This window comes from Rattus norvegicus, chromosome 7 (assembly GCF_021556685.1).
Source record: "Rattus norvegicus strain SHRSP/BbbUtx chromosome 7, alternate assembly SHRSP_T2T, whole genome shotgun sequence".
NCBI classification, from domain to species: domain Eukaryota; kingdom Metazoa; phylum Chordata; class Mammalia; order Rodentia; family Muridae; genus Rattus; species Rattus norvegicus.
Genome location: NC_141540.1, coordinates 62,184,186 through 62,202,941, shown reverse-complemented (window position 1 = coordinate 62,202,941; position 18,756 = coordinate 62,184,186). Strand labels below are relative to the sequence as shown.

The 18,756-nt window shown below is 43.4% G+C and overlaps 1 protein-coding gene across 4 annotated transcripts in view; it reads left to right on the top strand.

Annotated features, from left to right (window-relative positions):
- Positions 1-18,756, top strand: part of Myrfl (myelin regulatory factor-like) — a 117,021-nt gene that overhangs the window by 25,610 nt on the left and 72,655 nt on the right. For all 4 annotated transcript variants that reach the window (XR_015624187.1, XM_087557914.1, NM_001432407.1 and 1 more), the window contains exons 2-3: positions 9,929-10,019; positions 18,685-18,752. Coding sequence is in view for 3 of the 4 variants with exons in the window: in XM_087557914.1 (XP_087414040.1) it covers positions 9,929-10,019; positions 18,685-18,752 (159 nt within the window). In the remaining variant the exon portion in view is untranslated. The remainder of the gene's footprint in view (positions 1-9,928; positions 10,020-18,684; positions 18,753-18,756) is intronic.

The window sequence follows — 18,756 nt, the reverse complement described above, 5'->3', positions numbered from 1 at the left end:
CAGCAGGGAGCCCATGATCTGACATCTCTAACATCTTGGTGTCTCAAAGACAACATCACCTCCACAGCGTCTTGTTCCAATGTCTGGGATCTTCGCATGATCTTCTGGGCTCCTCCAAAGAGCTTGGGTCCCATCTCCAGCTCTGCCCTCTGTAGCGCTCTGAACTCTGGTTGACTTCACTCCACTGCTCTTGGTGATCATCCCATGGTACTGGCATCTTTTAATTCACTGAAATCTTCTGCAGCAACTAGGCTTCACCAATAGCCTCTTGTAGGCTCTCTTTATGGTGCCAAGCCTCAACTTCTTTGCATGACTCCTTCAGTCCTGGGCTGTGAACATCAACTGAGTCTGTACCTTCACCAATGGGACCTTCCCTGGCCTCTCATACTGCTAAGCCTCAGCTGTTCTCAGTGACCCCTTCATGCCTTCAAAACCAGTACCACCTGGGTGACTCTCACACATTACTAAGCACAGCTGCAGCACGAGGTTCAACCTTGGCTATCTCCCGTACAGAGCTTCTTTGTGCTCTCAGAAAAACACTTCCCAGATTTCTCCTCAGTGTTGCTGGTCTCTTCTTAATCACAGCTAATTTCTTAGCTCTAGCTGACCAGCATCAATTGTCCCAATAGTCCCTTCTATTCTTGACTCTAAAGCCAGAACCAGGTGGCCAAAGCTGCGGAGTTCTGATGCTTGCTGGGGCTGGAACATGGCCCCTTGTTTTATTATATTATCACCAGCTTTCTGTTTTCCAATTCTCTCACTGCCTAAGCTTGACTGTCCTGAACTTGCTCTGTAGATTGACCTTGAACTCAGAGATCTGCATGGCTCCATCTGCTGTAAAGTTGGGATTAAAGGCATGTACCACCATGCCTAGACTTAAGTTTTTCTTCACCTAGAACCTGCTCTGTCCCAGGCTGGCTTTGAACTCAGAGATCTGCTTGCCTCAATCTCCTGGGATTAAAGGCTTGTACCACCATGCCTGTACTTAAACTTAGCTGGGTGGTGACTAAAGTCACCACTCCTAGAATATAGGAATTCAGCTCCATTCTACCTCCTGGTACCCTTTTTAATACTTGAACCACATTGTAGGATGATGTCGTACAGGTGAAGGCAGGTACAAGATAGAGTGAGGCCTGCCATTGGATGAGAAGGAAGGATGGGCGGGAGAAAAGTTTTAGAGAGAGGAGGAGACTGGAGTGAGAAGGAAGAAGCAGGAGAGACAACATGGAGGCTGATGTTAAGATTCCTCTCTGTACCTTTACAGGTTGCTATGAATATTCTTAAGGGGTGGATGTGTACAGGGCTTTGTATGTCTAGGTGGACAATTATATCTTATCAATTGGGTCAGAGGTTATTGTGTTACATGTTCTTTCATGTGGCAACTTAATTGAATTTAAGAGAGTTTGTGGGGGTTGGGGATTTAGCTCAGTGGTAGAGCGCTTGCCTAGGAAGTGCAAGGCCCTGGGTTCGGTCCCCAGCTCCGAAAAAAAGAACCAAAAAAAAAAAAAAAAAGAAAAAAGAAAAAAAAGAGAGTTTGTGGTGGTGGAGACACGGGGCCGCCATGAAATTGAGATGTGTGTTTGGCATGGTGGCAGCCTGCCTTGGGAACTGGATGATCGTTGAGAGATGATGTAGAGAGACTGTTGTCAGGCTCAGAGAGAAGCCATCGGCAGGCAGAGTGATATGGGATAGAACAAAGCGGGTGAGAGGCTTTGCTGACTGAGATGAAGGTATCTACCAGTTATCTTGGGGCGCTACGGTGCCGGATCTAGTGCAGGGTACAAGACAGCATATTTTTTTATAATTTTACAGCAACACCACATATTTTGTGTTTTTCCTTCCTCAGCTTGCTCCCTTTCATTAAACTACTCTTCATAAGACTAAACCAGAGAACAAGTCTCCGTTGGGCTTTCTTGAGGCTTCCTTTGTCAATGCAATTAATAAATCTTTTCACCTTAGCCCCAGGCAGACTTTTCTGACAATGGCAAAAAAGCATTCACATTCTTCACCAAAATAACACAAAAACAGTCTCTAAGCCACACACAGAAAGTCTTCTCTACTGAAACTTCTTGGGCCAGGTCTGCACAGTTCAACTCAGTCTCAGCAAGAAATTCTTCCACATCCCTATTAGGATAGCCCATTAAGTCACGCTTAAAGCATTTCACTGCTTTCTAAACCCAAAATCCTCCCAAAAAAGCATGGTCAGGCCTATTACAGCAGTGCCCTAGTTCCTGGTACTAACTGTCCTTAGGGTGAAACAGACACCATGACCAAGGCAACTCTTATAAGCACAACATTGGAGGTGGCTTACAGGTTCAGAGGTTCAGTCGATTATCCTCAGGGTGGGAACGAGGCAGCATCTGGGCAAACATGGAGTTGAAGGAGCTGAGAGTTCCACCTCTTGTTCTGAAAGCAAATAGGAGAAGACTGGCTTCCAGGAGAAGATGTATTAAAGCCCATGCCCACAGTGACACACCTACTCCAACAAGGCCACACCCACTCCAACAAGGCCACACCCACTCCAACAAGGCCACACCCACTCCAACAAGGCCACACCCACTCCAACAAGGCCACACCCACTCCAACAAGGCCACACCTCCTAATAAAAGTGCCACTCCCTGAGCCAAGCATATACAAACCATCACACTTGGTGACAAGTGCCTTTTCCTATTGAGTCATCTTGCTGGTCCCCATGGAAGGTTCTCGTTCCCTTTTTGGCTCCTATGTCTCCAGCACAGTGCACAGTGCTTGGCATATGATGGCCACTTAGTAGACACTGATTGACTCAATGGGAGATAATGACGTTTGTGCTATAGTCTGCATCCTAGCCTTTTCTCAAAGTCAATCTAAAGGCTAAAGGTCATGGTCCCATTCTTGAGCATCACAAAGTTCAGGGATCTCTTTCCCCTATAAATCCAGAAAACATTTGTGACCCATCCTACCCATTTCTCTCTTCAACACATGTCTGCAAATAGAGTTGTGTTTCTTCCCCACGAGTGTCACAATTACACAGAGAGAAGGAAGTCTTCACCTTCCTTTTGTGAAGCCATCACAAAACATTCTAAATGCTGGTGTGAGAGGGAACTGAAGTGCATGAATATTTAAATCAGACCCAGAAGAAGAACCCACAAAATGTATTGAGCCCTTATTCAACTACCTAGCACCAATTTCAGAATTTAGTAAGAGTAAAGAGAAGCCTTTGGCCTCCTACCATTGGCCAAAGCCATAAAACAAAACTCCACTTGTTTCAGATTCTAAAGACACAAGGATTTTGCTATCTGGAAAAGCAAAATATTTCATTCAAGAAATCGAGCCACGCAGAATGGAGGTCAGGCGTTGCCAAAGCCAGTCCTCTAACCCTGCTGTGCTGTGTCAGTGCCAGCAGTGCATGGCTAACCAATTGCTTGCCTCGACCAACCCTTGGTCAGAGCTTCTAGACGTTGTCTACTTGTGAGGCTCTGAGCAGTGGTTCTCAACCTGCCTAATGCTGCGACCCTTTAGTACTTCACGTGGTACTAACTTCCAACCATAAATTATTTTCATTGCTCTTTCATAGCTGTCGTTTTGTTCCTATTATCAATTATAACGTAAATATCTGTTCTCCAGTGATCTTAACCCCCAAGGGCTTCGCAACCCAGAGGTTGAGAACTGCAGCTCTGTGTATTGAAGTGTATAACAAATCAACAACATCATATTTTACCCGGAACTAATAGTCATTCTAGCTAAATCATTTTAATTAAAAAAGAACATTAAACTTATCAGTGGGTGTTCCTCGATGGGAGTTTTTAATCGTCATGCTGTACAGGAGAAGTATTCATTAGAATTGCAGAATTCTCAGTGCTTTTGGCATTCATTTCAAAAGCCAGACACATTTTCCTCTTTAATAAATAAATCCAAGGGCTGCATCATCTTTTTGATCCTTAATGATAGAGTCTCCAAAAGTTCAATTCTACTCGACAACATTTTTCCTAGAGCTTGGGTATCATACTAGTCTGTGGTTTTCTTTCTGCCTGCCTATGTGGCCTTTTATTTTTCCCCAGAGTTCTAGAATTGTGAAACTAGCGGAGGCATTGTCCGCTAGTTGCTCGTGTTTTAAATGTGTGACCAGTGATGCCATTTTATTAATTAATTCGTCGGACTATTATATATTTCTCTGTGTGTATTGTGAGTGTATGCCTCTCTGCCATGAAACAGAAAACAAACAAGACAGCAACAACAGAACCACGGCCAAGGCAGTCTCGTAAAGGAAGAGTTTATTAGAGTTTATGGAGGTGCCAGGCCTGGCAGCTGGGACAGCAAGCCGAGAGCTTCTACACAACCTGCAACACAAGCAGGAAGTGGGGACAGCAAACCGGGACTGGTGTGAGGCATTTAAGCCTCGAAGCCCAGTGTCTGTGACACGCTTCCTACAACAAGGCCACATCTCCTAAGCCTCCTCAAAGAGCATCACCAACCGGGGACCAAGAATTCAAGTATCTGAGCACATCGGGGCCGGTCTCATCCAAGCCACCACACCTTAGACTCCACAGCATGGGGGAGTGACCATGCTCACATTTTAAATGCGTGTTTGTTTATTTGTTTACTTATTTATTATTTATTTCTGTCTGTCTGTGTTTGTGTAAGTGTATGCCACTTTTTTGTAGGTGCCCACAGTAGCCAGAGGAGGGCACTGCATCCCCTGAAGCTATAGCTATAGGCAGCTGTGGGCACCCATGTGAATCATAGGAACTGAATGAGGGTCCTCTGCAAGAGCAGCAAGCACTTAAACACAGCCATCTCTTCGGCCTGTCTGTCTATCTGTCTATCTAATCTATCTATCTATCTATCTATCTATCTATCTATCTATCTATCTATCTATCTATCTATCTACCTAATCTATCCATCCATCCATCCATCCATCCATCCATCTATCTATCCGTCCATCTATCTCCCTATCTCCCTATTTCCCTATCTATGTCCCTATCTATGTATGCATCATCTATCTTTTTGTCTATTTACCTGTGTCTGTCTGCCTATCTATCTATCTATCTATCTATCTATCTATCTATCATTCATCTGTCTATCACCTATCTTTGTCTATTCTCCCCCCCTTCTCTCTCTCTCTCTCTCTCTCTCTCTCTCTCTCTCTCTCTCTCTCTCTCTCTCTGGCTGGGCCTGGCTGGCCTGCAGTGTAGACCAAGCTGGCCTCAGCCTCAGAGAGCTCTGCCCTCTTCTGCCTCCTGAGTGCTTAGGTTTACGGGTCTCACTACGCCTGGCCTTTGTCTGTTACATACAGGGTCTGTTAATAAGAATGAGTGCAAGTTCTCCTATTTATTCCGAGGCTACAAGTAATTTTAGACTTTGTCTTTATTTTTGGAATTCTGGCAAGCTGGCTTTAGCATTGTTTTTAAAATATCATTTGACGCAAAGTTGGACAACATATTTTTCCAAAGTATAAAGTGGCTGTTTCTAAATAATGATAAAATTGTCTTAAGTACTATAAGGAAGCCGCTGTTAATAGTGTTGTAATCACACCCATTGTCTCTTGTCACAGAGAGAATAAATGAAGGGATAAGGATAGTTTTTAAGGAAAGAAGAATTTATTTCCTAAGGAACACTTCATTCTGTGGCCCAGGTTGGCCTCAGACACACACTCTAATTGCCTTTGTATCTTATACTCTGAGGTTCAGGTATGCACCACAATACTTGGCAAATAAATAGATCTTATTTCTTTCTATGCTGTTAGAGACACCAGTTTAAAAGAATTCTTTCAAAGCCAAGAAATTGGGTTAAAAAAATCCCTAATGTGTTGGACTAGTTTCTTCTAACTGCCCAGATTTAAGCAGTGCTATGATTCGTTATTTTTAAATTCACGTGCTAATAGAATTACCGATCTGGAAAGTTAATCCATCTGCAGGACTTAGAGACGAAGCACCTAGAAAGTGATAGTTTAATTGAGGTAATTAGATGGGACCCCCATGACTGATCTCTTCGTGCTTGCTAAGAAAAGGAACAGAAACTGCACCTAGAGACAGGGATGTGCAGCCTCCTCATCCCATTTGATACAAAGTGCTGTGTGGTTCCATTCCCATGAGGAAACCGCTACAGACCTGGGCCTGGCACTTGGTACCAGTGCCAAGCATTGAAATTCTAAAACTATGGACTAAACAAACCACCTTTCTTTATAAAGTTAGCTTGCCTCAGGTAGTTAATTATAGTAACGAAAGTCTGAGGAGAAGGAGGAGGAGGAGGAGGGAGGAGGAGGAGGGGGATGAGGGAGAGGAGAAGGAGGAGGAGGAAGAGGAGGAGGGAGAGGAGGGGGAGAGAAGGAGGAAGGAGGAAGGGGGAAGGAGGAAGGAGAGAAGGAGGAGGGGAAAGAGGAGGAGGGAGAGGAGGAGGGGGAGGAAGAGGGAGAGGAGGAGGAGGAGAAGAAGGAATCTTTCAATGGCTCTGAGATATGGAGGATTAGCATCAGGATCTCCCATCTTCCAGCCTTCCAAATTTTATTGCTTATATTATTTTCCCACTGTCAATTCATAAAACGACTAGCCAGTTCTTTCAAAAAATAGATCTAGGAAGTCCTGGTAGAGAAACTAGTTAGATGCTGGATGAGGAAAAAACTTACCACAGGTAACATTACAGGGTTGATAGGTAAAACTTGAATAGGAACATAAACTATGTTAAAAACTCATATCAATGTTTAAACTTCTTGATGCTCACAATTGAATTGCAGTTGTGAAAATATTTGATTGATATGGTGTGTGTGTGTTAGTGAAAATATTCTATAGGAAAATGTATATGTATTTTTATTGCTTTGGCTTTTAAAGATAAATGTCTTTATATGTGCGTGTATGGCATATATGTGAGAGAGGAGTTTGAGAATAAGAGAGAGTGTGTGTGTTTGTGAGAGAATGCAGGTGTGTGTATGAGAGAGAGTGTGTGTGAGAGAGAGACAGTGTGTGTGTATGTGTGTGAGAGTATGTATGTGTGTGTGTGAGAGAGACAGTGTGTGTATGTGTGTGGGAGTGTGTGTGCACATGCACATGTGTGTGTGTGAGAGTGTGTGTGTATGTGTGTGAGAGTATGTATGTGAGTGTGTGTGAGAGAGACAGTGTGTGTATGTGTGTGAGAGTATGTATGTGTGTGTGTGTGAGAGAGACAGTGTGTGTATGTGTGTGAGAGTATGTATGTGTGTGGGAGTGTGTGTGCACACGCACATGTGTGTTTGTGTGAGAGTGTGTGTGAGAGAGACAGAGAAAGGCAAATGCACTATAATGTTAACATCCAGGAATCTGGAAGAATTCTATTTTGTGAGTTCCTTTGTTTTCTTATCACTTCTCCATTAGATTTAACATTTTCTTTAAAATATTGAAAACTCTTTCCTTCTCCCAACCATATAAGGTGATCTTTAAAAATTACCAGGGTATGTTCATTGTACAGAATGACAATTTTTGTTCAATCACATTTATAAAGAAAAGCTCATTCATGTATCTCTTTATTGTTTCTGGTTTTCATGTCATGGGTAAAGGCCTTGTTTGTCTTACGATCGTAAGAACTATGCTCAGACGTCCGTGATCTCACGTGACTCTGGGCACAGTTTTTCCCTGTGATCTGATTTTCACATAGCAATGCTTGACCCATCTGGAATTTGATGTTGAAGTTGGGTAGTGATTGCTCCCCACAGAAGCCCAGCCATGTGTTTCCCAAAATGTTTGTCATGTAGCAAAACAATAATATTTCTTTATCTTGGGTGGCTTGTGTCCCTTCAGTGTGCCCACTTGTATAGTTCTTACTTTCCTCTGTATCATTTTGTTCCATTTGTACCTTGAGAGAATAAATACTTGTTTGTTTGTTTGAGACAGGGTCTCTTTATGTGTTTTGGGTTGTCCTGGAGCTCAATGTAGAGACAAGGTTGGTCTTGAACTTACAAAGATCCTCCTGCCTCTACCTTTGGACTGTGTCCCCATGACCTGCTATGAAGAAATAATTTAAAGAATTATTTCAAAACATTTTAATGTGGAGGGCATTTGATTTAAGCAGTAGGACACCTTTAAGAAGTGGGTTACTGTGTTTGTTCAATAGTTGACAGGCAATTGGAATAAAGGTGGAATAAGCAGGCCTCAGAAGGGAAAGCACAGAACCAGGATTTGGGCAAACAGCGGAAATGTTTATATTATTATCCAGGGGTTTTTTTCCCCTTACTATTGTATGATTTCATCCTAAATGCCAGATTTTAAAATCTGTTCATTCAAATTATTGGTTGAAATAATCGAGTTGGTTGCTGGCTAACAACCTGCGATTCTGCCTTGCTCTGTCTGTTGAGACTGCATGCTGGACCTGCGCCTCAGCAGGTGGCTTTGCGAGAGGAGTGGCCTCAGAAAAGTCACCGGGACATGGCAGATGCTTGAAAGGACATCTGCTAAAAACTTCATACTACTGAGTCAGCTAAAGATCAATGTATGTGTCTCCATTTATTTACATCTCACCCTAAGTCCTTGGATGGAGATTTCAGTTAAAAATTATTCTAGTATAATTATTAATATGTGTGAAGATGAAAAAATGAAACTTATTAGCTAGTATGCTAAAATGAGAAACAAATTAAAAAGCATTCTTAAATATATGCTTAAGTGTTTTAGGTTTTTTGCTATTTTCAGCGAAATCCCCCGTTATATTCATCTGAACATTAGTTGGTATTATTTATTTATAGAAGAACAATTAGTTTTCATGTTTTATTTTAGTCAACCATCCTATTTGATGTTCCGACCATTTGTGATAATCAATTATTTTCTCTTGAGTTCGCTAAGTATAAAAATCATTTTCACTGCTGGCAAAAGTGTTTTATTTATTGTTATTTGTGTGTGTGTGTGTGTGTGTGTGTGTGTGTGTGTGTGTGTGGTATATGTGTGAGGGTGGTCATGTGTGTATATGGACGGTAGAAAAGAACGTTTTGGAGTGGGTTCCCTCCTTGCACCACATTTTCCAGGGGTCATATCAGGTGGTCAGGCCTGTATAGAAAGCGCCTTTTTTTTTTTCTTTTCTTTTTTTCGGAGCTGGGGACCGAACCCAGGGCCTTGCGCTTGCTAGGCAAGCGCTCTACCACTGAGCTAAATCCCCAACCCCCAGAAAGCTCCTTTTTCCTACTAAGCCATTTCACCAACCCCCAAAATGTGTTTTTTCCTTCCTCATTATGTTTTTTACACTGCATTATATATCCTTTTAAAATTCTAATAATATTCACTACAGTCGGTGAAAAATAAATGTTTTCTTTTCATTTTGTAAGTCAAGAAGGACAGAACTGTGACATGCTAGGAAGTCTAACAAAAAAGGTGAAGAGGATATTTAACTTATGTTGATCAAACTGATCAGCAAGCCATGCATGCATCCGTCCATCCATCCATCCATCCATCCATCCATCCATCCATCCATCCACTCATCCGTTATTTGTCTATCTATCCAGTAAATGATTCTTTCATGCCTTAGGTCAAAGTGGAAAATTAAGGAAGATGCAATTCCTCTCCTTAAAGGAGGAGAGGGGAAGGGGAGGGGAGGGGCAGAGGGAAAGGGAAGGGCAAGGGAGGGAGAGGGCGAGGGAAAGAGAGTTTTCAACAGTGCTCAAGACAAGCGTTCGGTGTTACAGAGGCTCAAAAACAGAGCACTACACCAGCCTCAGACAGTCAGCGGAAAGAACTTACCATCACAAATGATCAGAACGCTTAGTAGGAGGACTGGCTTAAATACAACGTAAGAACTAATTGTTCTCATACAAACAATACCAGGAAGTCTTGCTGGAAAGGGTGATCTGGAGAAACTTCTGGAGGAAGTATTTCATTGGCAAAGAGAACACACTTACAATAATAAACACATTGTAAGCCTGGGTATCCGCTTGCCCAGGTTTCAGCAGCCACTCTGAAAAGTTGTGCTTCTCAAGACTTCCACTTTTTCTTTGCAGCACACGGAGCCAGTGGCACTCTGGAGAACCCAGCCCTGGATACGAGTCTGCTTGAAGAATTCTTGGGCAATGACTTTGATTTAGGAGCCTTGTAAGTAATGGCGCCCGGCTCTCCACAGTAATGGTGCCATCCCCCCTCCCCCATCAGTAATGGTGGTCCGCTCTCCACTTGATGTATTTAAAATTGTGATATAATTGAATGATCTGGAGAGTGTTGTCTTTGCTTGTGTGGTTTTTTTTTTTTGTTGTTGTTGTTGTTTTTGTTTTTTCGGTTTTTTTAAACAAGAAATTGAGTAGAATTAATCTTATTTCTTCTATAAACCGTGGGCAAATTTCACCAGTGAAGCTACCCAGGCCTTATTTTCTCTCTCCCAAATCCTTTCCTTCACAGCAAGTTCAGTATGTCTCATAGATAGGGGGATATTGAGGTTACTGATGGGTAGGGACCAGCTTAGGCTGTTCATGACTTTCAGTGAATTTATTAATTTTACCTAGGTTGTTAAGCTCAATTTCCCTATTATACATTTTAATCATTTTTATGTTCATGAGTATTTGTGTATATGTTAGCATTTGGTCTAGGCTCCACCCCCACAGTTAATCTGGCAACAGCCAGGTGTGCCTGACTCACTATAAAAGGGGCTGCTTGTCCCTCAGCTCTCTCTTGCTGTCTTGCCTTCTTGCTCCCACTCTGTCCTCTTGCCCCTTCCCCTATCACTCCCCATTCCCCTCCCCCTCTTTCTCCACATGCTCATGGCCAGCCTCTACTTCTCTTCTCTTCTCTTCTCTTCTCTTCTCTTCTCTTCTCTTCTCTTCTCTTCTCTTCTCTTTTCTCTTCTCTCTCTTCCCTTCCCTTCCCTTCCCTTCCCTTCCCTTCCCTCTCCCTCTCTCTCTCCCTCTCTCTCTCTCTCCCTCTCCCTCTCCCTCTGCCTTTCACTGCCCTACTACCCTCTCAACTCCCCTCCCCATTCCCTGAATAAATCCTATTCTATACTATACTGTCATGTGGCTGGTCCCTCAGGGGGAAGGGATGCCTCAGCATGGACCCATGGAGGCACCACCTAACCCTGTACTTGACTACACATCCACCAAAACATATTCCCTCTATCTTTTTATAAAACACAACAGTGTATCTATCTATCTATCTATCTATCTATCTATCTATCTATCTATATATATATATATATATATATATATGTACATATATATGTATATATGTGTGTATATACATACATATATATGTACATATACACACATACACACACATATACATGCATATATATAGGCATGCCTGGTACCTGTGAGACTCAGAAGAGGGCATTAGATTCCTTCTAAATTGAAGTTATAGATGGCTGCAAGCCACCATATGGGGCTGGGAACTAAACCCAGGTATTCTTTAAGAACAACTAGTGCTCTTAACTGCTGAGCCACCACCTTTCCAGTCCCTCCCTGTTATATTCTAACATCTGTAGGATCTGTAGTGTGACTCTCCTATTGCTCTTGGAGTCGGCAATATCTTTTCCTTGCTCAGTCTGGAAGACTGTTTATGAATCTTCTTAACTTTTTAAGAGAAAGTTATGCCCGTGTTGTTTTTCTGCCACTGATATAGCTGCTTCAGATTTCTTTTATTTTTAACTTACATAAAGCAAACTCAATGTGCTTCAAAAAATTATAAATGTGTGTACTTGTGAGTGTGTGTGAGTGTGTGTGCACTTGTGTGACTATATGCCATGTGTGTGGAGGTGCCTTCAGAGGTCAGAAGAAAGCATTGGCTCCCTGGGGTGGGTTATGAACCACACAAGGTGGGTGATAAGAACTCCCTCTGGTCTTGTGGAGGAGTAGTAAGTGCTCTTTGCCACGGAGCCATCTCTTCAGGTCTCAATAACACTATTTGGATATACTTCTACGTTTTGGTAATCTCATAGAGGACCACTATAGTTATACTGTAGAACAGCCCCCCTAGACTCTGGTAACCATTGATTTCTCTTCTGTCTCTATAATTTCTATTCCCCCCCCCCCCCGCCAGAACATCAAATAAATGAAGCCATATGATACTTTCTGAATCTGTTGTCTTCCAGTTAGAATGCCTTTGGTCATTCCCTCATTTCTTTTATTCCAGAGAAAGACTCCTCTAAATGCTCACACCACAGTTTAGCCACTCCCAAACCCAGACATTTGGATTAGTTGCACTTTTTAGCATCTATAAATGCTATCTTATATACATTTCTATACACAGATTTTCGGTTACTTACAGTGTGCGTGCGTGTTCATGCATAGACCAGAGGAGGATGCAGTATCTTGCTCTGCCTCTCTCTGCCTTTTCTTTTGAGACATGGCCTCTCTCTGAATCTAGAACTCGTCTGGCCTCTACCAAGTCCTGGCCACCCTCCCACCTCTGCCCCCACATAGTGTGTGGGTTACAGGTGCATGCAAGAGGCTACACATCCCTTTCCAAATGGGTGCCAGGGATCCAAACTCAGTCCTCCTGTTTGTGGGAAAGTCTTCTTATCCACTAAACAATCTCTCTAGTCCCTCCGGTTAGGTTTTTGTGTAACCAAGAGTTTAAACTTCTTTAGAGTAAATATGTAGCATAAAGACTGCTTGGTCATATTGTTGTAAACGCAAATGCAACTGTAAAAATTGCCAAATATTGTCTTGTTATTATACTCTTTTATATTACCACTATAATCTATCAGTTATCCTGTTGCTTCTCTTTATTGTCTGAATCATCAATTTAAAAAAAAATGTAGCCATCTTAACAAAATGTAGCCATCCTAGCAAGTGTGTATCATTCATTGTGTTTTAGTTATGTTTGTCTAATAGGCAATGATGCTGGGCATAATTTTGTGTGTTCCTTTCCCATTTATTCAATTTTTTTGTGTGATAAATTGTCCTTAAAATCTTATGTCTATTCTTAAAAATTAGGGTTTCTTTCTTTTGGTTTAGAAAACCTAAAAAGTATTCTGGACCTAAGAATCTTGTTAGCTGTAATTTGTGAACATTTCGGTCAGCTTGTAACTTGCCATGTAGGTTTGGCTGGCCTTGAACTCATGGAGACCTGCCTGTTTCTGCCTTCTGAGTGCTGGGGTTAAAGGCAAACACCACCACCCGGCCTGTTGAGGACTCACGCCTATGTTCCTGAGAACCTGAACCCCCAGTTTTCCTTTCTTACACGGAATTGTATAGCAATTACTCCAATTTGCAACTGGAGTAATTATAGCCCTTCTAAACAATTAGGAAATTCTCCCTCTTCTTTAATTATCTGAGTGGAAGTGTGTGGGCAGATTCAGGACTACCAACATTACTTCTAGCCTGGCACAGTGGCATGCACCTGTAATCCTGACTACGTGGGAAGCTGAGGCAGGAGCTTCACAAGCTTGAATACAGTCATTTCAAACTAGGACGTCAACAATACAAACAGCATTAACAAATGCCCAGCAGTGCATGTGCGCATGTGCGTGCGGGCATACCTTTTATTCTCTGAAGGGTCTAGGGAGACCTTTTGTTTTTCGTATTAATGCTTTCTTTTCTAGTTTTCCCTGATAAATCTAGAACACTAAAGATGTATGTTTTAAATGAATTGTATGTATTTATGAGGGCAGTGACAGTACACTGAAGATATAAAACGTGCCATGATCAAATCAAATCGAGGTAATTATTACACCCATTGGCTCAAATTTTTTCTATTACTTATGGTGGGAACATTCAAAATCCTATTATTTTGAAATATGTAGTTATTTATCATCAGGCAAGGGTACTCTGCTGTGTCATAGAACATTGAGTTATTTCTCTTACTCTGCTGGACCATTGTATCATTAATCATCCCATCTCTACTCCCCAGCTCTCTTCTTAGGGTCTAGTCACTCCTCTTCCATAGCCTCTTCCTGTGAGATAAACACTTTAGCTCCCACATTTAAGTGGGAACCTAACAGTTTGGGATGAAAGATATAAACAGGAACCTAACCCAAAGGACCACCTTCTCAGGTGGAAAGTCTGGTTGTATCCTTGGGTCCTCAGGCCATTGAGATGTATCCTTGGGAATCATGGTCCTTCCTGTAGACCCATAGATATCTACCCACAACCTTAGCTACTGCTATTAAGAATCAGGCCTGGTTTTCCCAAGAGAACCCACCCTGTATCTTTGGGAGCGGGATGAGGGGCAGCTATAAGTGAGGGAGAGAGGGAGACAAGCAAATGGGTGTTTTTGAGTATAGACTGCTCTGGGCAGTAGTGATCTACACTTAAGTGCCTGTGAGATGCCATACGTTTACTTCTATGGCTCACGGATGGGAGGAGGCTGAGGTCTAGTGATGCTCTGATGAAAGCTGGGCTTACACCTTGCCTAGTGGTACCACACACATCTTTTCTTCTACACACGACTTTCAGGCTGATGGCCATTTTGAGGAATGCTTTGGAAAAACACAAAACCCGGGAAATACATTAAAAGTGTCAATAGTGATCTATGGAAAAGTCTGACTCAAGATAAAACTTGCTTATGTGCAGGCGGGTAAGTGAGGCAGTCACGTCCAAGCACGAGCAAGGAGAATCAGGCTCAGCTGTGACCTTAGGGGTAGTGGACTGGTTTGATGATCGTGATATTAATACAAGCTTATTTTACCTTACAATACAAAAGTACTATACTTTAAGTCTTGAGTATTTTACAGTACTAGTCTCTTTATGCAGGTTGGTGGTGGTTTTAACCCAATAGTTTTCTCTTTTTTGGCTTGGGCAGAGAGGAATTTCAGATCTGAGCTTACCACAGTCCTCAGTTATTTCCTCTTCTACTAAATTGCTCTTTGATTAACGGCCATTAAGAAAGGCCATCTTCAGGACTGGAGAATTGTCGCAGGAGTTAGGAATACTCATTACTCTTGCAGAGGGACCATGTTTGAACCCCATCATCCACCTGATAGCTCACAGTCATTTGCATGATAGCACAACCCTGACCAGGCACACACGAGTTACACACAGCACTCAGAAGGCAGAGGCAGGGGGATCTCTGTGACTTCAAGGGCAGTCTCAGTTACATAGTGAGTTCCAGACCAGCCAAGCCTACATATTAAGACCCTATATAAAAAAAAAGAAAAAATTACAACATCTCAGATGGATATAACATCCCTGGGTAACATTATGTTATGGAGGCACCATCAACAATAGGGCAAAATGTTATTCTGTGTACCTAATATAGCTTTGATTACGTGAGGATGTGTGGGAACTTCATAGTAGAGGAGACATCATGGGGGTGGGGACACATGGGTCACAAAGGAGTCGGTAACTGGTTTTATTTTCTTCCTGTCTTGAGTTTCGGCTTAAGCAGCCAGTGTTCTAGTTTTAGTTAGGACCTGGAGTCAGGAGTTTGTTACATTTCTGTGGCCTCTAGAGCATGGTGCTGACCCGGTTCACCTTGAATTTGTGGAAAGGGGTGAGTGCTATGTGCAATTCTGTGGGAAGAGCTTGTAAACAGCTCTATGAATTCACTGACCCATTTAATTCCTGGGTTCAAACTAGTGAAGTCCGAGGAAGCCTAGAGAGAAAACCTAGGCTAAAGCAGTGCTCCACTCTTCCCCAGCCTAAGAGGATTTGTAAAAACAAATGAAGTTGCCTTTAATAATGAGTAGCGTTAGCTTGATCTGCATTGAAAGCACGGAAGGGGAGCTCTGGTGCTCCTCACTCTGACTGCTCCCCGGATATCTACCCGGGGCGTACTGTGTAATGTCACCAGTCTTGGCTTCACTGTGGAGCAAGGATGGTCACAGCACCTCTGCAGCTGGGATGACAGACATGGATGTAAGATTTAGTCTGGTGCCAGGCTCAGACAAGATTCTCCCAACAGGGTCTCTGTCTCTAAAGCAGCAGAGGAGGAGTGGGAAGAGAGCCAGAGCCTTGCAGCTTGCAAGCAGGCTTCAGGGGGGTTGTGACATTGTCCCTGTCCTAGTTGGGGATAAGGTACAACCATGAATGAAGCACATGGATTCCTTGTCGAGAGTTTACCAAGGGTAAGGAACAGTCTGTCCTGGCAGAGCACCCAGCCCCACCTCCAGGATCGGTGATGTATTGAAGGAAACAAAAGGTAGATCTACTCTAAATAGGAGTCAGTGTAGATTTGAGACTCTCCTCAGACAATGTATTTCCATGTTGCTGACTCTTGGGGAGAGACATTTGCTTTCCCTCAGTCTTAGCACACCAGCCACCGCTGTTAGTATCTCCAGTGGGAACAGAGACAATGGCAGGTGGTCTGGAGTCCCTTAGTGAGATGAAAACACATCAGAGGAAGGTAAGAGTAGAAACTGAGGGTTGGGAAAGGTCGCCATTTCTGACGTGGTGTCAAGGACGGCCCTCAGATATGAACTCACACACGAAGCATGTTCACATGTTCATGCTGTTTATTTTTTTAAAATATTTATTTATTTATTACATATAAATACACTGTAGCTGTCTTCAGACACACCAGAAGAGGGCATCGAGTCTCATTACAGATGGTTGGGAGCCATCATCTGGTTGCTGGGATTTGAACTCAGGACCTCTGGAAGAGCAGTCAGTTCTCTTAACCGGTGAGCCACCTCTCTAGCCCTCATGCTCTGTTTTAATCTTTCATATTTATGGGGCTACAGCTCAGAAGCAGTACTGTGCTGATCTGAGCTCACTGTGGGGTTTCAGAGAGGTACAGTTGGTGAGTGTGTGAGCATGGGGGAGTCGCGGGAGGAAACTGGGAACTTGGCTGCTGAATTGTAGCTGGTCCCAGGACAGTCCTGCTTTGATGGGTGTGGGTCCTGCCTGGTGTCTCATGGAGTCAGTAGCATAGTATGCAGTCAGTAAGTCTAGGACTCCATCAGAATTGACGTATAAAGCAACACGGGCTGCTTTGGGCACAGGGCATAGAGGTATTTATGACCTCAGCTATGGAAGGATAAAGCCTCTTTGGTTTCCTCTTGCTCTGCATGGCCCACAACATCCAGAAGACTGTGTTTCTCTACTAATCCTCCAAAGGACAAAAGCAGATTGTATGTCCAAAAGCAAGGGAATTAGAATGCAAATTCATACATTTTTGTCAGCTGCTAAGAATCTCTTGAATTTTTTAAAAATAACCATCTATTCCAAAAGCTAGAGACAGTATTAGCCACTCGAAAGTCTAACATCTCTCCAGAATCCTGTTGATTTTGTCCACTTTCCAACATCTTTGGGGAGTTATGCCCTCCACAACTTAAGGTCTCCCCTGGCTGGAAGATCAGGTCTGGCAGGAGCTGACCATGCATTTCCTAGGCAGGAGAGCTGTTGGGAATTCTTCTGCATTCCTTATGTGGTTGGCTGCTCTGGCCTTAGTGCCGCAGGCTTCCTGGCAGTATCTGCTGCTTCATTGATCTGTGTCAGTTCTGTGTGCAGATCATGTTCAAAGGACGGACTTCACTGAAGAGTGATTGGGACTGACTCTTTATTTCCAGTTAGGATTACTAGAATGGGGAGGGGAGGCAGGAGAGATGGCCCAGCGGCCATTTGAGGATAACATTGATTAACAACATCTACATCTGGCAGCCGGCAACTACCTTTAACTCCAGCTCCAGAGAATCTGACACCTTCTTCTGGCCTACACGTACGCGCGCGCGCGCGCGCGCGCGCGTGTGTGTGTGTGTGTGTGTGTGTGTGTGTACCATTCATTCATAATACACAATCAATTTCTTCGTCATAAGTCATTTAAAGAACGTGTCCTCTCCTTATCCATGGCACATTCACTGTTCCGTGGCAGTAATAATATTCCAGTTTCTCACGTCTTAAATCTGCTCAGATGTATTCGGAGTGGAGCTGAGGAAGGGCCTTTCAGTTCAGCACTGAGATTTCTCTTTCTCTCTGCAGTGCTGGGAATTGAACTCAGTACCTAGCATGTACTAAGCAAGCTCTTTGCCACAGAGCTCTGTCTCCAGTGTCGGTATTTAGATTTGTGATACATCCTTCTGTGTTCATCCCAGCAGGCGTAGCTGTCTCTGGTTACCTGGACTACTGCCCTCCTGGATCCATTTCCTCAGAAAACAAACCTTTTCAGCTTCGGAGTGATGAATGGGGGCTTACCCAAGGGTCCAGTTGTTCCTTCTACCTACATTCTATCCTATTTCCGACTCTACCCTTCTTCTAAATTTGAAGCTTGTGGTGACCTTAGTGTCCTGAGCTTCCTCTTGGAGCTTTGGTTGATGGACGTTCTCCCTGTCAGTTCTCTCTGCCAGATCCAGGCAGTCTCTGCTAACTCAAGCCCTGTCGTCCAATCTCTCCATTCCCCCCCCCCTCAATTAACTCCTCCCTCCGCCAAGCCCCCAAATAGTGCCGGATGAAAGCAAACTTTTATCTCCTTTTGTGATGTTCCTTTTCTGGAACCCTTGAGTAACTTCCAAGAGCTTGTGATGCCCCACACTTACATGGATGGAAGACCCTGCCCTGCTTCAGTGACAACATTTACCATTCCATTGAACCTACGTTTGGAGCAATTGCAGCTCGGGCTTTAGGGACGTTTCCCCAATTCTCACAAACCCTCTCTGAAGAGGGTGTGGTAATGATTTTTATTTTGGAGGGGGCGGCGGCATCAGGGACCTGGAGAAGTGAATAGAAAAGAGAAGAGCTGGAACTTGAAGCCCAACCTGACACACTGAAGCCCAGTTTGAATTTATTTTTCCTCCCTGCCCCTGGGGTGCTGCCCACGGAGGTTTGCCTCCCGTCGGTGACTAAAACAGGACACGAAACAGAGCAAAAAGAAAAGCAATATTTCTAATCCCCAGGCAACGGCAACTCCCTGACACCCCACCCTACTCGGCGTCTGACCCACGCTCTCCTCCGCAGGTCAAAGGTGA